This window comes from Pinus tabuliformis, chromosome 6, assembly GCF_031772625.1.
Source record: "Pinus tabuliformis cultivar Carrire ecotype Pingquan chromosome 6, CPIR1, whole genome shotgun sequence".
Classification (NCBI taxonomy): domain Eukaryota; kingdom Viridiplantae; phylum Streptophyta; class Pinopsida; order Pinales; family Pinaceae; genus Pinus; species Pinus tabuliformis.
In genome coordinates this window covers 1,573,391,432-1,573,419,140 of record NC_142292.1, presented here as the reverse complement: position 1 = coordinate 1,573,419,140, position 27,709 = coordinate 1,573,391,432, and the positions used below count along the sequence as shown (strand labels likewise).

Genomic DNA, 27,709 nt, shown 5'->3' with positions numbered 1-27,709 from the left:
CTAAGAGGGAGTGTTGAAGTATGTAGCTATGGTTAATCTTCATAATTGTAATTGTACTTGTATCAATATGTATTTTATGAAAAAAAGAAAAAGAAGAAAAATTATTATTATTATTTTTATTGTCAAAATGTTCATGCTTTGTTTTGGTCAAAAGAAAATGTAAAAGGGGATGTTCTTCATGACCCTTGTAAGAGAAGCAAAATTTGAATTTTTTAAGTGTCATTAGTCCCTCTAATTTGTCAAGTCGACCCTCCTAACCATCAAGTCAGCTCTGCTATTTGAGGCACCTTTTCGAATGAAGGAACAACTATATAGTGCCACATTTAATCCACCATTGGCAATCAATTTGGGTCTCTTCTATGGAAACCAATTTAGGTCTGTGGCATGGAATCTAAAGCACAAAAAGAAATTTTTTTGTGGCACCTTCTATCTCTATGAATGTGAGTTACAAGAGACACGTCAACTTTGTGATGCGAGTTACTAGAAGACACCAATCTATGTGTGATCCAAGTTACAGGAAGACACCAATCTCTATGTGATGTGAGCTACTATCTCTATGTAATGTGAGCTACAAGAAGGCTACCATTTTTGTAAAATATGAGCTACCTATCCCTATCAGACGAGGCATCTAAAGGACAGGCAAGAAGCAGATTGGTTAACTATCTTGTGGACAGAACATGGCAGAGTATGGAGTGTTGCCTTGACACTTGGATCACTAGTTAGTTTGACTTGGATTTCTCTTGTTGATGAAGAATCTATAATGAAAGGGTTGTTGGGTTTTCCCCTTGTGGTTTTTTCCCCGGCATTGGGCAACTTTTGATGTTTATTGTCTTTTGTGCACTGTGATCTCCATAATTGCTTCATGACATAATTGAAGTAGGATAATGCTAAATAAAAACATATATATAGTCTGACGTGGGAATTCAATTGTTTTAGAAATTATCAACAATCAATCCCACGTTCCTTTTCCCTTTATATTTAGGCCTTTCGTTGTGCGCTCTAATCTCTTTTATATAAGCCCGACAACTGATATTTCACTTTATAATAGAACCGCTTGGTGGTACACCGTAGATCATAACACAATTGATCTGACGGTCCACAACATATCGCAATCGCAAATCGCAAAGGCAAGTGCTTAGGGCCCGGTACTTCCACATGAAACATTGCGATGTGAATTAATCAGCGATCGCATCACCCATCGCATATCGCACTTCCCTAATGCTCGAGGCTCATTCAATTATAAATGAAATATTTGTGATGCGATGGATCGGCGATCGCACATCACATGGTCTTAAGGCCTGAGGTCTATTCACTTGCCAATGGAATATTGTGATGCGATAAATCGGCGATCGCACATCGCATTTCGTTAAGGTCTAAGGTTTGTCCCCTTGCAAATGAATATTGCGATGCGATGTGGGATAATCCAACAGTCAGCATGATATCGCACCATTGTTTGGACTTAGATCGACGACTGGGATTAATGTGGGCTTCAACCACTGTTATTAACACTAAGGACCGCAATTATCCTTTGAACGCTAAATTTATAACTTAAAGCATGAAACAGAGAAAAATGCTTAATTTGTTCTTAATGTAAATAAACAGAGGCAAAACAAGAGTTTTCAATGAATCGACACATAATTGCACACGGCATCAATTATTCAATACGATAATGGTTACAGAGTCTCGGCCCTTTGGCTTGATTACAGCAAATAAAAGACCCCTATTTCAATCTTGGAATCCTCTCTATCACTCCACTCTCGCTTCACTCAATCCTCTATCATCTCTGCCAATCCCTTTCCATTACAATTTCTTTCATTATATGAGTCGAATCCCTATTCTACCTCTGTTAACAACTCAATCTTCTATTTTAATCATTCTAACAACTCAATCTCTATTTTCAAGCTCCATTACACACCTATGCTAACAACTTATCCCTTAATCTAAAATAAGACAATTTCCTAACTATTACAATAATGAAATACAGATCATTTTCTTGAGAGATCCAACCCTCTCGGTTAAAACTGACTTTTGACCACTCACGTTAGTGAAATTCATCTCATTTAGCCACAACATGTGAACAAACCTTCACATTGTTGGCTAAGTCCAGATGCTCCTGCATCATAGTCACAAGTAATTATCATGTTAAGAAATTCTACCTTGCATTCGAATTTCAACAGTCAAGTCACATTGCCTAGAATTGTAGAACTTGTGTTGTTGATTTATTTGAAGGGAAATGAAAGAAGAAGGGTGTAAGAAGTAAAATGATAGTGGAGAAGTAGAATAGGGTGGTTTTTAAATTGATGGTGAGTACTCGTTATTACCGTTTTCTTGAAAGTCTAATCTCTTAGAACCAACCTTTAGACATGAAACTTTAGAAGGGATTGCACTATATAGATGGTTGTTGAGGTGAATTTTACCTTCAACATGAGTGTGATGGCCAGCATGATGTAATACCAATGGATGATTCCAAATATTTTGAAAGAGGAAAGAAATAGATAATCCTTTGTTTGTTGCACAACAAATAATGGAGACGTGTACCAAGTCTACCTACCAAGAAAAAAAGCCAGCATCACAGTTGGTTATATGTCTTGGTGGATGGAATCGAACTCATATATGTTCTTCGAATAGTTGTAGTTATCTGGTCAATTTTCATAATTGTTGTTTCAGGAGTTATTAACTTATTTGTAAGCATTTTTGAGCCTTTGTAGTAATGGTGGGGAGGTGGTAAAGTTTGGTTTTCATGTATGGGAAGGTGGGGTGGGAAATAGTAACATGAAAATAAGTTGATGTTAGAGTTGAGAAATTGGGAGGCTTATCAATTAGTGATGATTTCTCATTACATGATAATTATTTGTGTGACTTTCTTCTTTCAACAAGCAATTACCATAACACAAGAACATGAAGATCATAGAGAACAAGGGAACACAAGGATTTAGGCTCCAAGCCAACGTAAAACCCCTCAAAAGGGGAAAAACCATAAAAACCCTCATTTTATAGAATCACATCAAAGTGAGAAATCCAAGACCCAAGAACAAAAACCAATCTCTCCATAGGCACCAAGTTATCCCTCCATTCTATCCATAAGAGAATCTTCATAGACTCGTAATGTTTCCACAAGAATACAATTCCTTTACTCCTTCATTACACCAGGAAATTTACAGTTATTTTGCACAAGAAATTCGCGTCTTTCCATAATTATTCCACAGGAGAAACTCACATCTCTAGCCTCAATAAGCTTGCATACCTTGCCACAGAAGAACAGCAAAGTCTTGTCCAAAATTAGGAGCATGTTGTCCAATATACAGTGTTTCGTGTGTCCGAAAATTCACGTCCTTTGGGCAAACCAACCTGATCATCTAAAGAATCGACTTGGTCTTGAGGGTACAATTTGACTCTTTTCACAAAACTAAAATGTTTCCCTTTTCTTTACAAAGATCCCAAATGGGACTTTGACTCATGACAATTTCAATAAACCTAGGGGCGTGAAATGCATGCCTAGTCTAAAATAATAATAAATTTTCCTTTTCTTCTTTTTTGTCTTTTACATAAAATATACATCGACAATTATTTAGATATTATTTGTTGTAATGGTTACACTTAGCTTACAAGTACAACTTTGGTGATCAATGATGATAAATGTTATATATTGAATTTTGAAAGCTTGAAACTTTAAGATTGATGAATCATGAGACTCAATATGTTGTATGTTACTATGTTACTAACTTGCGGACGTGGTTGATGAAGACTATAACTTCTAGATGATTGTTGTTATATGGTTCAATCTATGCTTTTTTATGTTTTTTATATCTAATTCATCATTCTACATGTTTTTGTTGACATATATGTATCAAAAATTAAAAAAATAAAAAATATATATATTTTAAAAAATCGCTCCGGGATTCGCTCCCAAACCGGAGCTTCTGAAAATGGTCGCTCCCGCTCCCGCTTCCGCTCCCGCTCCCAAGTAACATTGTGAAGACTAAACCTAGTTACATTTTCTAACACTCCCTCTTAACTAAGGAGGTATTCATAATTCCACAACCGTTGAAAGGGTATTCTCAAATTGAAATATTCTCATAAGAAGAGTCGGATTGATAAGCCATTTTTAAGCATCAACATCATAACCAACATTGCCAAATAGAAACATAGTAAGGCCTTGACTAACAAGCTCCAAGTCTCCAAAAATTAGAGCATAATGTTGGGAGGCATACATATGGACACCACCATAGCCTCTCAAGGCACATACGTCATCTAAATGTTCATCAAGTATATCCTTCCAGGACTATTCTTATCTTGGATTCCCAATCCTCAAAGAATAATGGTCCTCCTCAACCACACTTGTCTTAGATACCCTGTCCAATCCTCAAAGAGTGTTAGTTCATGGGACTACGTACTATCTTGCATTCCAATTCCTCAAGGAGTACCAGTCCCAGATGTTTATCCAATCCTCCATTCTCCCTCCCAGTGCCATACACTAGAGGTATGGCGGTTATCCTAGCCTAGTGCATGACACATTGACACCTATGGAGAATATGGTGTCCACCATCACTCCCTCTCAATCAGGGAGACATCAACACAATCCTTGCTTGGTCTCATACTTCGTCAATATATCAGCTACTTGTTCTTCTGTGGAGATATTGTTGTAGTTGTAGGGCTCTTTTTTCATGTTACATCACTCCTAAGCTTCGACTAGATTCTTTCTCATTCTATTTTCATGGCAAGGTTTCTCGAGTCCTAATAGCATCATGTCATATCAAACTTCGAACTTCTTGAATCTTGTCAACAATCAAACAACAATGTCATCAAATGGTTCATTTGTCATTTTCAAGGAGTCGAGCTTCCTCACAGTTGCTAGCACATGCCTTTTATAACATAGTTCTGCCTCATATTATTCAAATATTCATATCAGCTTTTCAATATCAATTATTTTTTAAGCTTTTCCAAGTCATCAAAAGTGTTTTTCACTGAATCCATGTGCTTTCAAATCAAATCAAACAATTATCAGTACAACATCATTTAGCATGCTCTCCTTCTAGCCTCTTCACATGTCTTTGTAATATGTCTTACCAAGGAGCCAAGTCATATCCAAGAAGATCATCAATACTAGAGTTACTAAAATGTAATATTCTCTAGTCAGAGTGTCAAGTCAAATTTTGTTATTTGCTCCCTCTGAAGTCAACATTCCTTTGCATGTTTTATCTTCATATTGCAATAAGGTTTTTCTTCGTCTTTCAATCATCAATGTGTTCCTAGAATGAACTAATCATCTAGAAGCTTCAATATCATCAGGGTCCCTATATCTCCCTCTTTCCATCATGCTCATCATTATCAATGAATCAGCATCAAGCACAGGTCTTGCTTTACTTTGTTCTTCCATCCTTTCCACAATTTTAACAAACTTCATTATGTGCCTGCAGTTCTCATTAGCAAGTACAGCCAAGCAAAATATACAAAGACAATGGCATAATGTCAATCATGTCAATCTAGGGTTTCTAAGATTTCCCAAAAGTGTACTTCTAGGGTTCTAGTTACAAACCCTAGATATTCCTTGATCTGACCATTATTAGGGTTAGTATTTTCAGTGAAGAGACCCAGTCCTAGGGTTTTGTCTTTCAAAACTAGGGTTTTTATATCAAATCTACATTTATCCCTGCAATCCCTAAATACCATTTCCCAAGATCTAGGGTTTCCTTAGAGGGAACAATTAATTAGGCTTAGGATTTTTGCTCATGGGGTTACTTCAATCTAAACTAGGGTTTAGAAACCCTAAATACCACGAGTCTTCAAGACTTCACAAGTTTGTAAGGCCTACAAACCTTAAATTCTTAAGTTTTTCAAAAAATGCAAAGGAACATAAAATGAAAAACCCTAGAAAATCTTGACCCGTAAAATTGTACATACCTCTACGACCTTACTATACCTCTTCTTTTGCAGAGATCTAACCATGGACAACTTGCTTCAAGTTGGCTTCATTGATGTCATTCTTTTTTTCCTTATTATATAACATGGTTGCCTGTTGTTGCAAGGATAACTTATCCATATATAGAGCTTCGATCTTCAAGTTAGGATACGCCATATTAGCATACTACTTTCATTCAAAATCCTATCTGTTGATCATTATTATCAATTGTTGTCAAGCCATCCATCATTGCTCCAACAATGTCTTGTTGAGGTTATTTGTTGTCCCACTGCCCAAAGTACAAGGGTATGTATATCTGTCACGTTTTCCATATTTCATTACCATTTAAGATTGTTGTCTTGAATTAGGATCATTGTCACATTTCTTGGTTAGTCAGAATCAAAATGGTTTCTATAACTTAGATCGTCATACTTCCAAATATATCATTGTCTTACTAGGTCACTTGATATGCCAAGATTAACTAACGTGTTAATGCCATCTCTCTCACTCACTGTCATTGTTGTCTTTAAATCACTGCCACATTAGGCCACCCAATCATTGTAACTTCTTTTACATAGATGCCTCAGAGCATAGAGTGAGACCATAATGAAATCATTAACAATTCGATACCACAAAAATTGCAACTATATCATAGCAATGTTCGATGCTACTGAATACAGTATAAGCATTTGCACTGTCTAATACAATCCCACTGTGACATAGAGATAATCAATTCAAACCATTGTAAATGTCATACCCCAAAACTGTGAACCATTGAATTAGCCATTGTAATGAGATATATAGCAAAGTGACCACAGGTGATGCCACTCCACAGATTATATATAGCAAGCTTGAATAAGTCATTGAAAACACCGAGCAAATCTTGATAAAGAGATCATTTATATGCCCAGTGTTTCGTTTAATTTGATGTAGAGTCCCATAGTGATGCCACAGAGTCTGAGATGTGTCACAGAGTGTAATTCATGCCACATAGGAGCCATCACCTAGAGAATATAGCATACTTCAAAGAGGTGTGGGCCATCTACGAGCCACGTTGTAATTTTATTTAGTAAAACAAAGCCAATTCATGATGCCATGTAAGCAATCCATTTGTACATAATACAAGTTGCAGAGCAATGAAAATCATAAGAAACAAGCATCTGTTAATGTAGATGTGAGTCAGTGTACAAGAAACGAGCTATCACAAAGTAATATCTCTGAGCCACAACAAGCCAAGGAATAGTATACGGTGAATGTCTAATAGATCCAAGCCATCAACGAGATATACCAAAAGTATGCGAGCTTGACACAAACGTGATTTTAGAAGATGATGTGGGACATATAAAAAGGATCTGAGCCATACCTGAATAGTGCACACCATTCTCAGCGATAATGGATAATGACGAAGGCTAAAAACTGATCGACCACAGGTATAATGACGAATCTTAACAGATGTGAACCTTCACTCAATGTAATGTAATTGAGTTACTTCAACAGATATATAGTGACATTCACAAGAAGTAATGTAAGCCATAGAAATTGTGAGATGTTTGAGCCACTGTGAAGGGAAACAATTCATAGATATAACAAATACAAGTTGTTGATTTGTGGTAGCATCGGATGTGCTCTAGCTCTGAAAATTGGTGGAGAGGCTAAGGCACATAAGATCTCCAAGACCCAGAAATGGTTTAGGGAAATTCCACCCAGTTAGAGAGATATTATAATAATTAATATTTTTAATGGGGTTCCTAAGTCTAAACTTAGGAAAAATTAAAATATTAATGGATATTAATATAAAACTGGGTGAGAATGTTCTAAATGACATGGATCAAACCAAATCTAACCTTAGTCGTTGATTAGAGACTTAATCTCGGTCGTTGAAGACTCAACAGGAAAAGTATAAGAGGAGGCTTGAGGGTCAGTTGGAGATACACCAAATTGATCAGTCAGTTCAATTTTCCGGAGCAAGGTTTGCTAAGAGAATCGAACCAGTGATTTGTTGTAGCGAGGGGTAGTTCGGCATGAGGCCGAGAATACATAGCAGAAGGCAGAGACAGTGCCAAAGAGACAGCACAGAGCCTGGAGAGGCTGACACAAAGGCAACTGGGAGCTACGCAGAGGCTGAAGAGGCCAGCATGGGTGACCCAAAGGGTTTGATGGCTAATGCAGAGAGACAAGGAGCTGACGCAGACGCTTCAGTAGATGCACAGAGGCTACCAGAGCTGACACATGGCCAAGAGGCAGCGCCGAGAGATTTTCGTGGGGAAAACTGAGCGCTGGTGAGCCGGGAAGGGTGACGCAGTCCCTGCAGAGTGAGGCAGAGCAGTAGAGAACCTTGGAGTAGCTTTCATTGTCCAACTAAGGAGTTTCAATTGTTGTTGTGGGATCGTTCATCCAGTGATTAATCAGCCAGAATATTTGTCTTCAAGGACAGGTACTACTATCGAGGGCATTCTCTGATGGGTGAGCCAATTCTGGGACCGTAGATGTATTCAAAAACTGCATAATAATAAAACCCTTATATCTGTTGCACCGGTTTTCCCGCATTGGGTTTTTCCAAGTACGATTGTCCAAAAATAACAATGTCCCTTGTGTGTTTGTCTCAGTATTTTAGTCGCTAATATGCATATGAGTTAAGGTTGCATTTGTGTTTATTTCAGTATTTATATTTATAAATAACTTGTTAATGGAATGAACAAGTAGGAGAAATTAAACCAGATAATGCAGTAAGGGATTTCTAACGTGTCAGAATGAGAAATTTCAACACAAGTCACTAGCCATCGAACCAATGAACCATCAGATTACTGTAGTACTGTAGTGCTGATCACTAAACTATGATAGCAAATATAATGCCACAGAGGATGACAATGTCATTGTATAGATACACAGAAAATTCTGGGATTAGAGTCCATAGCAAGCCCAGAATCAATCCACAAAAGCTACAGCAAACCACAAAAATCCGTCAAATAAGCCACACAGAAAGAGATCCTTCATAGACTAGAAACCAACAGTGTGATCTTCAAGCCTCCTTCTTCAAACCTTAGCTCTGATACCATGTTGTGAAATTGGGAGGCTTATCAATTATTGATGATTTCTCATTACATGATAACTACTTGTGTGTTTGTTGGCATTATTATTATTGTGTCTTTCTTCTTTCATCAAGCAATTACCCTAACACAAGAACATGAAGATCACAGAAAACAAAAGAACACAAGGATGTAGACTCCAAGCCGGTGCAAAACCCCTCTAAAAGGAAAACCCAGAAAAACTCTCTTCTTATAGAATCATATCAAAAAAAGAAATCCAAGACCCAAGACCAAACACCAATCTCTCCACAAGCACCAAGTCAGCCCTCCATTCTATCCATAAGAGAATCTTCAGAGACTTAGAAAGTATGTCTTCATCTTGGTAATGTTTCCACATGAATACAATTCCATTACTCCATTAGCCCTCAGGAAATTCACAGTTATTTTCCACAAAAAAATTGCATCTTTCAGAATTTTTCCACAAGAGAAACTCGCATCTCTAGTCTCAGTAGGCTCGTATACCTTGCCACAGAAGAACAGCGAAGTCTTGTCCAAAATGAGGAGCATGTTGGCCAATATATAGTATTTAGTGCGTCCGAAAAGTCGCGTCTTATGGGCAGGCCGACCTGATCATCTTGAGGACCGACTTGGCCTTAAGGGTACAAATTGACTCTTTTCACAAAAATAAAATATTTATTTTTCTTTACAGATAGCCCAAATGGGACTTTGACTCGTACAATTTCAATAAACCTAGGGGCATGAAATGCATGCCTAGTCTTAAATAATAATACCAAATTTTCTTTTACTTCTTTATGTCTTTTACATAAAATATACATTGACAATTATGAAGACCGAACCTAGTTACGTTTTCTAACAATTATAAGGGTCACAATTAATGACTAGGTGACCCAACCTATTATTAGTAAATTAAGTTAAGACTCTTTAATAAAATGGCATAATAACCTAAATTTAATATTAATTTTAGTGTTTATAAGAGTTTGGTAGATCTACTAAACACACAAACTAAAGTCTGTTAATCATAATGTAATAATTACATTAATTTTAATAAAGACACAATATCTACATTTGTTGAATATTTTAGTTCTTTTGTTTCAAGTTTTTCCAACAGTTACAGATGGGAAAGAAATTGTTCCCCATAACCTCACAAAATAACAATAATGAAACAGAAATCCAAAATATTTTGTCAAAAATACAGAGGATTTTAGCAAGAATATTAGTATTGTGCTTTGAGAGGAAAGTCGAGGTGAACAGAGAAATGAGAAAAGGATGGAGCACCTGCAGCAAAGACGTGAAAACGTGCTGCAAATGAGATAACATTCCAGAGATCTAGACGGTGACTAAAACAATTAATAATGCACCCACATAAGGTCATGAGGATAATGCATTATTCTCTATGTCAGAATTTTTTCAGAAAACACTTTCAGACAAAATAAATCTAGGTTGTTAACTTTCGTGATTGCATTATGTAATATTATTTGTTCAGACTTGTTTTATGATTTATCTTCTGCTGCAAAGCACAAATCTTAAATCATTAAATCAATGACCTTACCTTGCATTATGGATGAATCTGAGCTCCTACCAGTACGATTCTTTTTCTTTCTAGATCTAGAATGACGGATAGCTTCATCAATCATTTGTTTCCCCATAATTTTATTGGGATTTTCTGTGTTTTTGAGTAATGCTTCAGACTGAACCAAACCAGCAGTTCTTTCAAATAGAAGTCGACGAAAAGTCTCATTCTCTGGCAAAAGATTACCATTTCCATTCTTCTCTGAAAATATCACATCTTCAACAATAATTTTACCCGTGAGAGGAGAATCAACCTACAAAAGAACATTTCAAGGTGAATGGAACATAATGAGACCTTTCAAGGACAATGCTAATCAGTTATGTAATTTCTATTTCCATTTTTGGTCGCCAACTTCATTATCTAAATATCTAATGATAAATCATATGCTACCCTTTTCCTCTGCACAAGTTCCATGTAAAACAGCTACTTTTTGGTGATATCCCATGGAATGTACTGTAATAAAAATCAGACAAAGTGTGAACATGTGCACACGTGACTTGGATCAATAGGAGAGCAAAAGAAGCATTATTTATGAGAACACAAAGCATAAGAGTGTTATTTACATAATACAACAATTTACCCACATATGTATAGCCTACCAACCAAATGGATGTATCCAGCAAAACTCTAGCAATGTTCCTTGTAATAATGATGATATCACTACTATAAATGGCTGGGGGGTGTGTACCTCTTAAACACATAATGGTCATATGTAAAGAGTTGGGGAGGCAACTCTCCACATTGACCAATGAGGACCTTCTAAAGAGGGACTAACACTTAAAAGACTAAACTTGAATTAATAGCAATATTTCACACAGAGAAAAAAATTGGGCTAACTAACATCTAGCCCTCCACTATTCTTCGATGCCCCACTCAAGCAAAAGAAGTGAAGTGTTGGTCTTTCTAAGTAGATAGTTTGATGATTTGAGCTAGTGCCAATGCTGCCACTTTTATCATTGGTGTTGATGAAATGCCAATGCTGCCACTTTTATCATTGGTGTTGATGAAATAAAAATGGTGTTGCTACCTTGATTTTCTTTCAATTATAGGAAAGTAGGGTCCTTGTATATTTACACATAATAGTGGAGAGAGAAAAAAAATTATTACTAATGTTGCATGTAACTCAACAAAAGTGGGTGACCCCTAGGAGAAAGTTTTCTCCTATACATCTCTTCCAGCTGGCAGCCGGCAGCCACTAAGAGCGCCTAGTAGCTGATGTGACGTGCCATGCAAATGTTTGCCACCTGCATCAATCATATGTTTCCTCGCCCATTTGCCAAGAGCACATGTTGGAAGGTGGGCTTCTAATCAAAAGGTACTTTATTCACTTTGCAATCGGGAGCTTATGCGTGTTTGTATTTGGGTATATTGCCATGGATTATGGGGTAACTTGGAAGAAAGTAGGGTCTTGGCCGTGACCTTGTTCCCTCACCTTAAATGGGGGGTTAATCTTCAATCCTAGTCCAATGGGACCTCCCCTATTGGCCCAATGGCTATAGGAGGGACACTAATTGGGAAGCCATGATTGAGATAGTGTAACCCCATCTCTCGCTATTCCATAATTACCACTTTACATCTTACATTATAAGCCCCTATTACACCTCCCTCCTTCAGGTTCAACTGACCATTGGTTCTTTGAGATTTGGCACCCACACAACCTCATACATGGGTAGGCCCTAGAAATGTACCCGGGAGGTTGACGCCGCTAAAAGAAATAGAAAGGGAATATGAAGGCCACAAGGAACAAAAAATCCAAATCAAAATGCAAATTATGGTCGGGGCCTATAAATTAGCACATGGGCAAAACCCAAGCATGAGCTTATGGAGTCTAGCTTGCGAGATGCCTTCACTTTGGGATCAAGAATTGAGGTATTTCATAAAGTCAATGGAAGATCAACCTGAGCAGCGCTTCATGATAGTGATCATCAATGTGAACTATGGCATCATAGATTCACTCACCTTCATTATGAAGCCTTGCCCAAGGTGAGGAGGATGGTTTCTAGAATGCCTGAGATTCAAGCAAATCATGATGGAGTTTGTCTGGGATGTGCCAGTGGAAAGAAGTCGAAGGGACCATTCCTTTCTAGAAAGAGTAGGTCTAGTGACATTCTACAACATTCATTCTAATCTATGTGGACCTATGCCGGTCACATCTCTTGGTGGCTACCTACACCATATAATCTTTATGGATAACTTCTCTTGCAAGACATGGATATTCTTCTTGAAACACAATGATGAAGCATTTGACGTGTTCAAGGACTTCAAGGCACTAATAGAAAATCAAACAGGAAATAGAATCAAGGTCCTCAGTTATAACAATGGAGGAGAATTCATTTAAATTGAGTTCATTGACTTTTGCAAGAAAGTTGGAATCAAGACGGAAACCATGGTACCTTACAACCCTCAAGAAAATGGAGTACTTGATAAGAAGAACAAGAATATTATGGAAGTTGCCCGAGCGATGTTGCGTGATCAAAAGTAGTCAAAGTTTCTGTGGCGAGAAGTTGCCAACACTATGGTCTATGTTCAAAACATGACACATCATCAAGCCTTGTGTGACAAGAACCCGAAGAAGTCTTCACAGTAGTGAAGCCCGATGTTGGACACTTGAGGATCTTTAGCTACCCCATATACTTTCATGTATCTAAGGACAAAAGGAACAAGCTAGAAGCTTCAGGGAACCAAGGTATGTTTGTTGGATATTGTGAAAATTCTAAAGATTTTAGAATATATGTCCTTGGTCAAAGGAGTATAGAGTTTAAAAGGGATGTGACATTTGATGAAGAAGTTGCCCTTGGGAAAGCAAGGGACACTCCTCCCCTTGCCAATGTTGAAAAGAAGAATGATGCCATGGATAGAAAGTCCTTTTATGTCTAAGCCTAAGATAGATGTTGAAGATGATCCCATGGAACCCATGGACCCCTTGGATCCCCCTTCGTGTGATTCTTCTGCCAGGAAAAGACCATTATGGCTTTGTGACACATTACAAGATGTTAAGCAACACACTACTGCAAGAGGTACCTTCAGGGAAAGTAAGAAGCCATGCCAATACCAGGGATACATTGTAGCTATGAGCAACATGATACAGGATGAACCACACACTTTTGAAAAAGCAATGAAAAAACAGGTATGGAAAGATGCTATGGTCGATGAATATGAATCCATCATGAAGAATGATGTGTTGGAAGTGGTTCTGAGACCTAAAGGGAAGTTTGTTGTGACTTCTAAATGGTTGTATAAGGTAAACATGGAGCAGATGGAAGTATCAAAAAATACAAGGCAACGTCCATGGCTAGAGGTTTCTCCTAGAAAGAGGGAGAGGACTACGATGACAAATTTGCACCAGTTTCCCGTTGTTGATCACACTTATGTCAACTACCCCATGAAGCAGAGTGCATGTCAGTGGATAAAAAATTTCAAAGCCATCATCATCATGCAACTTCCAATGTATCATTCTAATCCCAAATTCTACAACCCTATGTGCTTTCATTGTAAAAATGATTCTATTATGGCTATGAAGCCATGTAACACACCTAGGTAAGCTTAAGAATTTTCAGCAAAGAGTTACACCCTAGGGAGTTTTTTAACCTCCCTAATTATTATTTTTTTAAACACAAATAATTAGCAGAGTTTTTCTCCCAAACATACACCAAAGCTAGGGTGGGGCTTGACAGTGATGTCTTAAGTAAGTCCTAGTGTATTGACTCTATGTATAATTATCATACTAGATCATGTCTTGAGTCTTGCAAAATTTGGTTAAGTTTAAGTGTCTAATTTTAATTATTAAACTTTCCAACTTGTCAAAATTTTAATAATTATTTTGATGTAAATTGTAAAATCAAATGCTTATAAAAGTTGATGGGGGTAGAGTACTCATAATTAGAACCTCTACACCTCAAATTTGTTTTTGGACACCTTTTGAGGGTCGAAATCTTGTTTATCCCGTCAAATTAAATTTTTTTCTAGCAAAAGATTAGTCAAAAAATGAAAAAATGAAAGAAAATAAAATTCTCTCCAAGTGAAAAAACGAATTTTTGGAGAAGGTGGTCTTTCCCAAGGAGAATTAAATTTGACAAACTCAATTCCAAGGCAAAAGAACCCACAAAAAAAATTGATGGGGCCAAAAAAGAATTATTTTTTCAAGACAATAGATTTTTTGGGTCGAGTTAGTTGAAGTAAATTCGTGGGTCCAGAAGAAATTAATTTTTCAAGGTCTTCCATCAAAGAAAAGATCATTTTTTTAAGAAAAACTAAACTTATTGACCAAGGTGGTTAAGTCAAAAATGACTTTTTGAGGAAAAAAATTCAATATAATATTTTTTGTACCAGGAAAAAATGGATTTATTATGGAATTCGAATTTCTTCATCCAGATCAAGTGACATGATTTAATTTTGGCATGGATCAAGCATCAACTAGCCATTATTATCTAGGATCAAATCCAAATTGCACAACTTCTTGGACCTAGTCATTTTCCACTTGGAAGGGGATCTAGATTTCTCCATTTTCTATATAAGAGAGTTATTGGCTCCTCATTTGAAATTGAAAAAATTTGTAATCGAGCTCCAAGTCAAGCTCTATTGGTGTAATATTTTTCTTCACTAATAAAGAAGTCTCTGGGGTTTATTCATGGTGGTGTTCCTCTTTAGCTTCTTATGGTAATGTTTTCTAGATCATGTGTTTAATACTCTATTGAATAAATTTTATAGATTATTATTTCTTTAGACATTTGTTGCATTAACTATTTGCACAAGTATCTTGCAATAGTTGATGGGTTTTAGAGAAATATTTTTAATTGATCTATCTAGCAGGTATCTCTAGATTTTGAGGATTAATAGGTTATATATGCCTCTATTGATCTAATAAGTTGATCTTAAGTGTGTAGAGACTTCAGGTATTCGGACTTGGGCATGAGGGGAAGTCTTCAACTAGACCAACCCACTCTCAAGTCAAGAAAGCTCAAGGGCCCACATTGATAAATTTCATGGCTTATCTAACAATTTGTTTTGCAAAGAATCTGGCTATTGCCCACCCATAAAAATTATCTCTCATCTACTTGAATTTATTTGTGCATTAATGAATAGATCTGCTTTTAAGAGCCATATTTCATTGTGAATATTGTAGATTAATTTTGTAAATAATTTTTAACTAACCCTTGTTCATATTTTTCTTATTTTGTATATAGCTTACGGGGTTTTATTTGATTTTTTGCAGATCTGAAGGGAGAAATCAAATTTCTGGGCTTCTAGCCCTCACCTAACCTAAACGGCTAGGGTTTGGGACTCAAAATCTCACTTTTAAGTTGGTTGTCTAGCATTTTAGACTATTTCTTCAGGGCCGCAGCTACTCCAGGGCTAGATCTAGCCTCTTAAGGCCTAGATCCACTGTAATCAAGCATTTTCTATTCAACGATCAGGATTTTTTCAAGGCTGCAGCTAGATCGGGCCTCTTGAGGCCTAGATCTACCATTTTTAGGCCCTTTTCCTTGAACGCTTAGTCTATATTGGAGGCTGCAAGCCCTGTAAAGTCTGATTTCACTGAAAAATCAAATTTTTCATAAGGTTTTATCAGCTAAAGGATTTGCACATAATTTCATCATCAATCTGACTTCTGTTCATCTTGCAGGCTCATTGAAGAGATTTTTGAAGGCCAAAATTTCTGATTAGGGTAGCTACAAGGATTTTAAGGCCAATTAAGTCTAGCCGCAGGTTTAACTAGGCCCACTAAACCTAGCCGCAGGTTTAACTAGGCCCACTAAACCTAGCCGCAGATTTAACTAGGGCTACTAAACCTAGCCGCAAGTCTTGGAAGGTTAATAAGACTCATTACAGACTAATCTATTTGTTTTGCAGACCTAAAAAAGAAATTTTTGAGGGTTCGGAGGAGTCTTGAGGGTTTCAATCTGCATTTATTTGGCTCTTTACTTCATTCAAAATTTTTGGGGCAGCCACAGGGGCTAGAGGCCCTGGTCTCACCTAAAGTTTAGACTTTGCAAGGGTTTAACATTCAGGGTATTTTTTGAACAATTTTGTGAATTATTTTGGAGTTTCTCATCAAAATCTAACTGTGGGTGTGGTCTTGCGGGCATAATTTACTGTGGCTTACTCTCAATTTGCAGGACTTATAGTGGCCAGCCCCAGGACTATTTAGGCATTTCAGTCCTAGCCGCAGGTCTTAAGACCTCATATCACTAAGCCACATGCCTAAATAGACTTCTTCCCCTTAGCCGCAGACCTGGAAAAGGCTTTCTCTTGTTACCTCTGATTTTAAGACTGATATATTGTGTTTTGCACGTCCTTTCTTGCCTCTCTACAAAGTCTGATCACTGTTGCACATTAGTATAGGGCTAATGTTCTTTTGGTTGCAGGAAAAGCATTGCTTTGTGGAAGGGTTTCATCATTCCTTGAAGCCAAGGCATTGACATTCAGCCTCTATACATGATACGTCAATCTTCAGAGTGGGGTTGCAAAGCATTGGAACCTTGATTCTCCTCCACTGTCACCTATTGCAGATTGTCTAAACATATCAGCCTGAAGCATCACATAACATAGCCTAATCACATTAAATATTAACAATAATAAGCCTAGAATACTCAAGAATTAATCACACATTGATTGCAGAAGGGATTAAGAATTTTCAAGTCTGTTGCATTTGTTCTGAGCATTAGAGTTGATCATTGTGCATCTTGTGGCATCTTGGATAGATAGTGGACAAGTAATTGTCAGTCCTTCTCTTGCGATATTGTCAAGGGAACCCTTGTCACTAACCATCTTGCTTTTGACCTCTCTTGTTAAAAGTTGCATTGCATGATTAGATTAGTTGCATTTCATTATTGCATTGCATGGTTCAGTTCTTAAATCACTGAGGTGTTGTGCTTGAAAAGAGTCACTGGTTCTTAATTGCCATATAACAAAGTGAAACTCTAAATAAGTGACATTTGTGAAACTGTTGTGATTCATTGGCATATCGCTGGAAGAGTTTGTGTTTTAGGTAAAATTTCATAAGTTGCAAGCAATTGGTTGGCAGTGGGTTAACCTAATCTAATTGCCTAATTCACATTCTCTAAAAGATTGATAAGTTGTTTAAAATTGCTCACATTAAACATTTGGCTATTATCGTATTCATTAAAACAACTTAATGCAATTTCTTAAGTTGCATTTTATAAGAACGCTATTTGGTCTGCCTTTACTTGAATAATTATATAATCTGAGTAGTAGTTCTCATTTTGTTTAGCAATCTCATTTTTCATCCATAAGTGTTCACTTGGACTAAAAGAGCTTTGCTTATTTCAAAATGTCTAAGTGAAATATGCCATAAGAACACTATTGGATTGTGTGAACTCGTTTTAACATTGTCACTGTTTCATTGAGAACATCATTCTGCCTCGTTAGCAATTGTCATAAGTGAATAATCTTGTGCTTAAGCATCTATTTCATACCATGGCAAATTATTTCCTGAAGCACATTGATAATCATCATCTCTTGTGCAGCATTGCATTTGCATCCTAGGCCTAGCTTTGCATTTTTTAAATTTACCTCTAAGCATAACCTCGGTTGAAAGAAAGTTAGGATCCCTTTCTCCACCCTATTTGTGATGTTTGACCCTTGCTCAATGGTTAAAATAAATGATCTTGCAGTTCTCTTGTGAAAATTCTATCGCTGCAACAACTGATTTATTTTACCTACTTATTTCCCAATAAGTTATTTATGAAAATCCTTCAGTAAACATAAAAAAAAATTTGTTGCAAATATCACATCATAATACAGAAACAAACACATGCACAAGAATTAACACATTGACACAAATATTTTGGACAATCAGTCCCTGGAAAACCCTGTTGACACCTAATCCGAAACGGATGAGGTGAAGCCGGACAGTCATCTAGAAGATGAACTGATCCGTTTCTGTATATGTATAAATAATAATAGTCGAATGAATAATATCACTCAGTTGTTTTGCGCTCATTAATTTCTGAGCTAACCTGGCCTGACATGGTATCGGAGCACAGGTCCCAGGTTCCAGAAATAGCGTAACTCTTCTGCTGCCTCATGAAACCTCTGCTCCCTGGCGCACCAGCGCCGCATACGCTCTCTGCTATTCTGAATGGCCTGACATCCCTTCTGACATCGCTGCACACGCCCTCCCTTTCCGCTGGTCTTTTTTTTTGAAACACTAATTGCTCATAACGCTGTGTTGAGGTCCGTTCAAGGAAGAGAACGAAGGTCTCCGCCCGATTACCAATACTATCAAGGAAGAGAACGCAATAACACGCCATCAACAAAACCTATCACGGGTCGCAACAACAACAGTAATACACTTCCATTACAACTCCATAAATTGGTGGTATTGGTGGTATATGTTCACTGTGTTGTGAATATATTGGTGACTGCTTTTTTTGTCAAAACTGTGATATATATGTGCGCCCTTTTTTTTCAAAACAATGGTATATGCTGAGCGCCCTCATTTTTTTGTTGAACTGTGATATATATTGATATATGGAAAAGCAGTGAGCGCCCTCATTCTTTTTAAAACAGTAATATAGTGATATATGTGAGCAGTCTTTGAGCAGTGAACACTATTTGAGCGCCCTTTGATTGATATATTTGAGCAGTGAACAGTGTATTGAGCCCCCTTGTTTTGTTGAACAATGATATGTGAGCAGTGATATATATATATATATATATATATATATATATATATATATATATATATATATATACTGTTGGAATGTTAGAAGAAAAATAAAATTGCATAAGGCAATCATATAAGGATTTTTTTTCCTCTCAACAGAAGTGTTTTTGGCAGAGATATTTTTTTTACAGAATGCATTCAATCATTTCAATGGTCGGAATAGTTCTCACTGGCAAGGAGAACTATCCTGAATGGTCTCGGATGGTGAAACACACCCTCATCTACAATGAGCTATGGAAAGGTGTGTGTGTCGGAGAAGAAGACAGAGACCCTGTGCAGCCCACATCAGACAAAGAACTCGTCATTTGGGAAAACAAGAACAGCAAAGCCTTTGCATTGATCGCAGCATCTGTAAATGAGGAAGTAAGTCGTCATATTTCATCCTATTCCACTGCCTTTGAAGCTTTACAAAAGCTGAAAGAACTCTATGATACACATTCTGCACTTGAAGGTGTTCAGCTCATGATTAAACTCTTCACTCTTGAACTGAAAAATAATGATCCTCTTACTCTTGCATCTGAAATAAAGTCTATAGTGCATGATATTAAATCCACTAAGGTTGAGCTGGATATCTCTCTTATTGCTTTTCTCAAAGCACTCTATCCTACCTACTCTATCTTGAGTCTTTACAAGCAAATGGAAATCTTAAAGATATAACCTTTGACACTCTTGTGAAAAAGTTTGCTGAAAGAGAGAAAGCCTTTGGAAAGAAAACAGTCCCTGAATCTTCTGAAGAGACTGTTTGCCTTGCTCATAAAGAAAAGCATCCTGCTCAAGATTCTACAAGAGGAAGAGGTGGACGAAGAGGAAGAGGAAGATACTTCAGAGGCAGGGGGGGCAGACATCCTCAAGCAGAAAAGGCAGATCTGCATTGCATTCGCTGCAAACGAAATGGATCACATGATGCTTCTACATGCAAGCTACCATGGGACAAAGTTGAGCAGAGAAGAAATCAGCAGAAAGGTAAAACTGATGACACAGACAAAGGTAAAGCACCTGAATCCGCTCACTATATTGAGGCACAATGTAACATTGGAGTAAATGAAGACTTGTTTAATGCTTCACTTGCTTCTTCGAAAAATGACTGGTTGCTTGATTCAGGAGCAACCTGTCATATGACTCATAGGAGAGATTTCTTTGAAGATTTCACTAACAATGTTGATGGAGCAGTATACTTTGCAGATCAGTCAAAAATCAAGCCATCAGGGCTTGGCACAATCAGGCTTAAACTGCCTGGTCTTCCAGACTTTCTTCTGGATCATGTTCTATATCTCCCACAGCTGAAGAGAAACTTGCTGTCCCTGGTCCACATCCGCCAGCAAGGTCACTCCATTCACATGTTTGATGGCAAGCTTGAGGTAAGAAAGGCATCTGACCACTCACTTGTCATGAGGGGTATAGAAGAAGAAAGACTCCTTAAACTGCAAGGAACCTCTGCTCATGCACAACATTTCTCATATATTTCTCATCATGAAGAAGATGCACTTCCATCAAGTTTATTATGGCATGCTAGATTTGGACATTTAAACTATGATAGTCTCTGCTTGTTGAAGAAAAATGGTGTTGCTAGTTTGCCTACAATTCCTAGAAAACATAAACAATGTGATGCTTGCATTCTAGGAAAACATAGCAAACAGTGTTTTCATGATTCACATTCAAGAGCACATAGGAAGCTTGAACTTATTCATTCAGATTTATGTGGTCCAATGCCTGTTCCTTCTGCAAATGGAAATAAATATATCATGACATTTATTGATGATTACACCAGAATGTGTTGGGTTTACTTATTGAAGAACAAATCTGATGCTTTTCAAACATTTAAGAATTTTCATAAGTGGATTGAAAATGATGCACAATCTCATATTGGGTCTATTCGCACTGATAATGGAAAAGAATATACATCAAATGAATTTGAACACTATCTTCGCCAACATGGGATTAAACATCAAACAATTGTGCCTTATAATCCTCAACCGAATGGTGTAGCTAAAAGAATGAACAGAACAATTTTGAATATGGTACGATCCATGCTTTTCTTCAAAAATGTAAAGACAATGTTTTGGGCTGATGCTGTTCTATGTGCTGCATATATAAAGAATAGATGTCCATCTAGTGCTATAAGAAACAAGACTCCTTATGAATTGTGGTATGGACATGTTCCTTCGGTAAAACATCTCAGGATATTTGGTTCCACCTGTTATGCTTTAATACCAAAGGTACATAGAAACAAACTTGGTGCTAGAAGTCGTAAGTGTATCTTCCTGGGGTATTCAAACACATCTAAAGCATACCACCTTTATGATGAAGTAAATAAAAAGTTTGTTTTATCTAGAGATGTCATTTTTCTTGAATCATCCAAATCTGACAGTGTTGTTGAGCGGCAACTTGATCGCTTGGATAGATTCACAAAACCGAAATCATTTCAAGAGTTTGATAATCAGATTCCACATCTTGAAGGGGGGATTCCTATACTAGATCAACATGTGGAATCTTCTTCTGAAGAACAACCTCCCCTGCATGACACTCCAACAACGGATGATGCTTTAAGTGATGTAATTGATAGAATTGGGAGACTCAATCTTGATTCAGACCCAACTCAATCAACAGAACAGCCTGGACCATCTCAGAAGGTCCCCCAAAGTGGCTGACAAAGACACTTGAAAGTGTTCATCCTGATGAAATTGGAAAAACAGGAACCCGAAATTCAAACCGACAAGATGGAGGTGATGTAGATAACTCTAATTCACCTGTTGATATGGATGTTACTTATGATTGTGAATTGAACTTGTCTACAGATTTTGAACCAACTTCCTTCAAAGAAGCTGCTTCTCATGATGAATGGAAAGAAGCGATGCAGAAGGAGTATGATGCCCTCATAAAGAATGGCACTTGGAAGCTGGTTGATCCTCCATTTGGAACCAAACCAATTGGCTGCAAGTGGGTCTACAAGAACAAGTACAAAGCTGATGGCTCACTTGACAAGCACAAAGCTAGGCTTGTGGCAAAAGGTTTTGCACAGAAGGAAGGGGTCGATTATGAGGAAACTTTTGCTCCCACAGCAAAATGGGCCACCATCCGGACACTCTTTGCACTAGCTGCTCAGAACGGTTGGAAAGTCCATCAAATGGATGTAAAAACTGCATTCTTGAATGGAGATCTAAAAGAGAATGTTTTTATGTCCCAGCCTGAAGGATTTGCTGTGAAAGGACATGAACACAAAGTATGCAAACTTGTGAAGTCCTTGTATGGCCTCAAACAAGCACCACGAGCCTGGTATGAAAAACTAAATGAGCATCTTCTGAAACTCAACTTCAAACATTTTGATCTTGATGATGCAACTTTATTTGTCAAGAAAGTTGGCAAAACAGTTGTATATCTTGTGGTATATGTAGATGATCTTTTAATGACAGGGAACAATGAAAGCTATATTGCATCCATAAAGAAAGAATTAGGAAAATTTTTTGAAATGACTGATTTGGGCTATGTTCATTACTATCTTGGCATTGAAGTAACCCAACATCCAAAGTCCATATTTCTTTCTCAAAAGAAATACATTGGAGATTTGTTATACAGATTTGGCATGACAGAGTGCAATCCCCTTTCTACTCCAATGGAACAAAACTTGAAGCTCACATCTACTGAAGGAAAAGAATTTGAGGATGCAACAAAGTATAGACAACTTGTAGGAAGTCTCATCTACCTCACTACTACCAGACCAGACATTTCATTTGTTGTTGGAATCCTCTCCAGGTTTATGCAAAAGCCTTGTGAGGGACATTGGTCTGCTGCAAAAAGAGTTCTAAGGTACTTGAAGGGAACTCAAGACCTTGGAATCAAGTATACACAGGTGGACGACTTCAACTTGATTGGATACTCTGATTCAGACTTCGATGGAGACAAAGAAACTGGGGTATCTACTTCAGGATATGCTATGAGTCTTGGATCAGGAGCTGTCTCCTGGAGATCACGCAAACAATCAGTACCAACAGATTCCACAACAGAAGCAGAATACGTGGCAGCAGCTGAAGCAACGAAAGAAATTGTGTGGCTCAGGAAAATTCTTGAAGATTTGCAAGTAAAACAAATACAATCTACTCCACTCATGATTGATAACACATCTGCAATAAAGTTGGCCAAGAATCCAAAGTTCCATGATCGTACTAAGCACATCAATACTAAATATCATCTAATCCGACATCATGTTGAGGCCAAATCAATCCATCTCCGTCATTGTTCCACAAACGAGCAAATTGCAGACATCTTCACCAAAGCGCTTGGAAGAGAAAAGCTTGAAAGATTCAGAACGATGCTTGGACTCACCAACATCCCTTCAGATTAAGGGGGGGAATGTTGACACCTAATCCGAAACGGATGAGGTGAAGCCGGACAGTCATCTAGAAGATGAACTGATCCGTTTCTGTATATGTATAAATAATAATAGTCGAATGAATAATATCACTCAGTGGTTTTGCGCTCATTAATTTCTGAGCTAACCTGGCCTGACAAACCCATTGTAGGAAAACCGGTGCAGCAAGGGAGGATTTTATTATTCAACAATTATTCAGTACAATTGGGTGCCAAACTGGCTTACCGAACAGAGAGAAAATCCTTCAGCACTTCCCCAGTATCAGCATCAACTTGGATGACCTCTGCGTAGCTCCCAGACCCTCTATGTCAGCCCCTGCCTCTCGGCGTCAGCATTGGGCCCCTCTGAGTCACCCAAGCAGGCCCTCTAGTGACTGTGCAGTCTACAACCCATATGTCTCCTGAGAGGCTCCGGGTCTACCTCTCCAACCTCTGTGTTGTTCCCCTGGTGTTGTTCCCGACCCACTGTTCCGTACTTGCTGCCTCCTGCTGCTCTCCAAACCACTAGTTCGAATTTCTCAACTGACCTCGCTCCAAAAATCAAACTAAATGGTCTCCCTCAGTTTGTTCTCCAACTGACCCTCAAGCCTCTTCTTATACTTTTCTTGTTGGTCCTCCAACGGCAGAGATTAAATCTCTAATCAACGACTAAGATTAGATTTGGCTTGATCCATGACTTTGGGAACCTTCTAACCCAGTTGTATATTACTACCCATTAATATTTTATTTTTCCCAAGTTTAGACTTAGGAACTCCATTAAAAATATTAGTTATTTTAATATCTCCCAAACCGGTTAGAATCTGCCCAAACCATTTCTAGGTCTTGGAGATCTCATGTGCTTTAGCCTCTCCACCAATTTTCATGGCTAGAGCACATCTAATGCTACCCCAAATCAACATTGCAGGCAATCCCTTGTAGGAACGATGGCACTTAAGCCATTAGAAGCAAGAGAAGGTATCATTAATGATGCCTTAGCCAGCTTTCTCGAACCTTCTTTCTACAACCTTGGGTGACACTTACTTCAAACAATTGATGAGAGGGATTTTCACTTAGAATTGGCATCTAATTAAAATCTACGAAGATCTTACATCTCACATTAGATTAGATCCTGCACCTCATCTTGCATTTGATCATTATAACTGGAATTGTGGGCTTACTTTGTATTGAGCTAACTCCTTGTGGACCCTGTTACCCACCATTTTATGGGTAATATCCCTAGGAGAAAAAAATTCTCCAAGATGGTCCTCAATCAGCAACCAGCAGCTCCTTGCAGCCATTAGCTAGCTCATTGTGCCATTTCTCTGCCACCTGAGCTAGCCATGTGGTCCCTCGCCCATCTGCCATGATCGTATGTTTGAAGGTGGGCCTCTTGAATCTAAAGGTATGCCTTGTCATTTTGAAATTGAGTATTGTGGTTTGCTTATCATGGACACTTCTGGGCATGGATTAATGCGGGGATTCAACAAAAAGGATGGCTTAGGTTTGTGCTTCTATCCCCTAGACCCCTTTTAGGAATTAACCTTGGATTCTAGTCCCGTAGGATCTCTTTCACTGACAGTTTGGTTTCAGGGATGGTATTTCACAGGAAACCCCGATTTTGGTTGTGTGGCCTCGCTCCCTTATCCGCTTATATTACCTCTTTCCACTCATTATTACCCCACCCATCATTTTTCCCACCTGGGTCCACATTCCTCCATTGGGTCCACATAAGGTTAGCTTACCCCTTCCCCTTGCCCACACCTTGGGTCATGGCTTAGAATGAAGCCCGAAGGTTGATGCAGCGAGAAGAAAGTTAAACGCATATATGGCCACATTCAACAGGAAAATTACCACAAAATGCAAAAGATGGTAGGGACAAAAACATTCTAACACATGGGCAAAAGCCAATACATGAGCTCTACCCCATTATCATGGCCATCACGTTGGTTCCTACAAGTTCTGTGAGCCTTCTTCATTATATAGGAACCCATGATTGTCCCAACCCCTGGTGGGCAATGAACCGCTCCACCTTAAAAGCGGAAATTCATTGGTATATCTTATACATCGTGCTCTAACCCCTTGAGCCCAGAGCAATTAATCAAAGAAAATCATAAAAGGGCAAAAAGGCATAAAAGAAGGGTGGAAAAATCAAGATCGGGGCACCTCATATACCACGATTGCTCCCTCCTAAACATTAGAACCCAAGTGTGGGATTCCCTCTTGTTAACTACCCTTGTACCCCAGCATGTGACCCAGGGTTGCCCCTTCTCATTCCCTACTTCATTCACCTTGGGTCATGGCTTAAAATGAAGCCCGGAGGTTGATGCAGCGAGAAGAAAGTTAAACGCATATATGGCCACATTCAACAGGAAAATTACCACAAAATGCAAAAGATGGTAGGGACAAAAACATTCTAACACATGGGCAAAAGCCAATACATGAGCTCTACCCCATTATCATGGCCATCACGTTGGTTCCTACAAGTTCTGTGAGCCTTCTTCATTATATAGGAACCCATGATTGTCCCAACCCCTGGTGGGCAATGAACCGCCCCACCTTAAAAGCAGAAATTCATTGCTATATCTTATACATCGTGCTCTAACCCCTTGAGCCCAGAGCAATTAATCAAAGAAAATCATAAAAGGGCAAAAAGGCATAAAAGAAGGGTGGAAAAATCAAGATCGGGGCACCTCATATACCACGATTGCTCCCTTCTAAACATTAGAACCCAAGTGTGGGCTTCCCTCTTATTAACTACCCTTGTACCCCAGCATGTGACCCAGGGTTGCCCCTTCTCATTCCCTACTTCATTCACCTATCTGCCACATGCCACCACCTTTTGATAGAAGTACCTTGACTATTTTATCCCCTTTAGAAGTAGAAACCACCTAATAGGGTGTTTGGTTAACCCCATTTGGAGTTTAGCAGACACTGGCACATCCCAAAGCACGATATGGAAGGGAAGGCCATTATGAAGTCCCCACCTATGGTCCATGGTCAGGTAAGCTCATTTACTTGATTTCTCTAATGACTTGTTGTACTGGAAGGCTAGGGGGCACATTGGATCTTATGCAAGATTGTAGATGGTTTCCATTTGGGGTTTGGTCTCCCTATATGGGGTCCTAATCCTATAGAGGGCTACATTGGCACATGTAGGGTGAGCGTTGAGAGCCATGGGCCTCCACAGCAGCAAATTGCACTCCATGGATCCCCACAGCCATTCAAAGCTTTCTTGTGGTTCACTTATTGGATGAGGAGGATGCACTTGATCCATCATGCCCAGTCAGCCCCATACCTACAACATACACTTCGCTGATGATCCAAGACTTCCACGATCATATGGCATCATCTACACGATCATCCTAGCCCTTGAGGGTGACCTACAGGCATCTTCGATTTGTTTGGAGACCCATGAGGACACTTGTATGCCCCCATATGTCATTTGGAGCACCGCAGGTTATTACAAGGGGCCACCCCCTTGTCCACTACTTTTGAGGGTCCTTCTCTTCATTATGGCACCCATGGACCTCATTAGGCCTCTTAGAGGGCCCTATGACATGCATAGATTATTATTTGACCTCTTGTGAGTCTTATCTTTTCATTTATGAGCTAGTTTGGTGGGCTTGTCACCAAAAGTTGTATTATTAGCACATTATTTTATTTTTGGGGCTTATATAGGCCAAAGAAGCTAAGTCAAACTCCTAAGATGTGTATAAATACAAGTGAGATGAGATCATTTCTCATCATCACTTTGGTTTGGGATCTCATATCTCTCTTGAGATTTTCGCACTTTTTCTAAGGATGAATTGGAGCTTTATGAATGAGTTTTGATGTGTGGATATTGGTCTATCTTCTCTTGCAGCTTCTTTATTGTCAATTGTGAATGGTCGGATATACTCTATTACATGTAAGTACACACTTTTGATATTATTCTTGTTTATTTTTGTCATATATGCTGGATTAGGATTTTCGCTATTCTAGGACTAATTATTGCATGCATTTACTACTTAATATTGTAAAATTGGTTTCTATTATAGCATTCCTCCAACATATGGGCCATGTGATGCAAGTGAAATCTCCTAGGGGTAAAATTTGATCTTGCCAAGCAATTCCTCTTATGCATCGAAGTATAAAAGTTTGGGGTTGCTTTGTGTTGACCT

The 27,709-nt window shown here is 38.3% G+C and overlaps 1 protein-coding gene across 2 annotated transcripts in view; it reads right to left on the bottom strand.

Moving 5' to 3' along the window:
- The window catches only part of LOC149264800 (S-adenosyl-L-methionine-dependent methyltransferases superfamily protein), a 367,999-nt gene that overhangs the window by 117,242 nt on the left and 223,048 nt on the right, over positions 1 to 27,709 (bottom strand). For both annotated transcript variants that reach the window (XM_089428875.1, XM_089428867.1), the window contains exon 10: positions 10,496 to 10,769. In XM_089428875.1, coding sequence (XP_089285001.1) covers positions 10,496 to 10,769 — 274 coding nt within the window. The remainder of the gene's footprint in view (positions 1 to 10,495; positions 10,770 to 27,709) is intronic.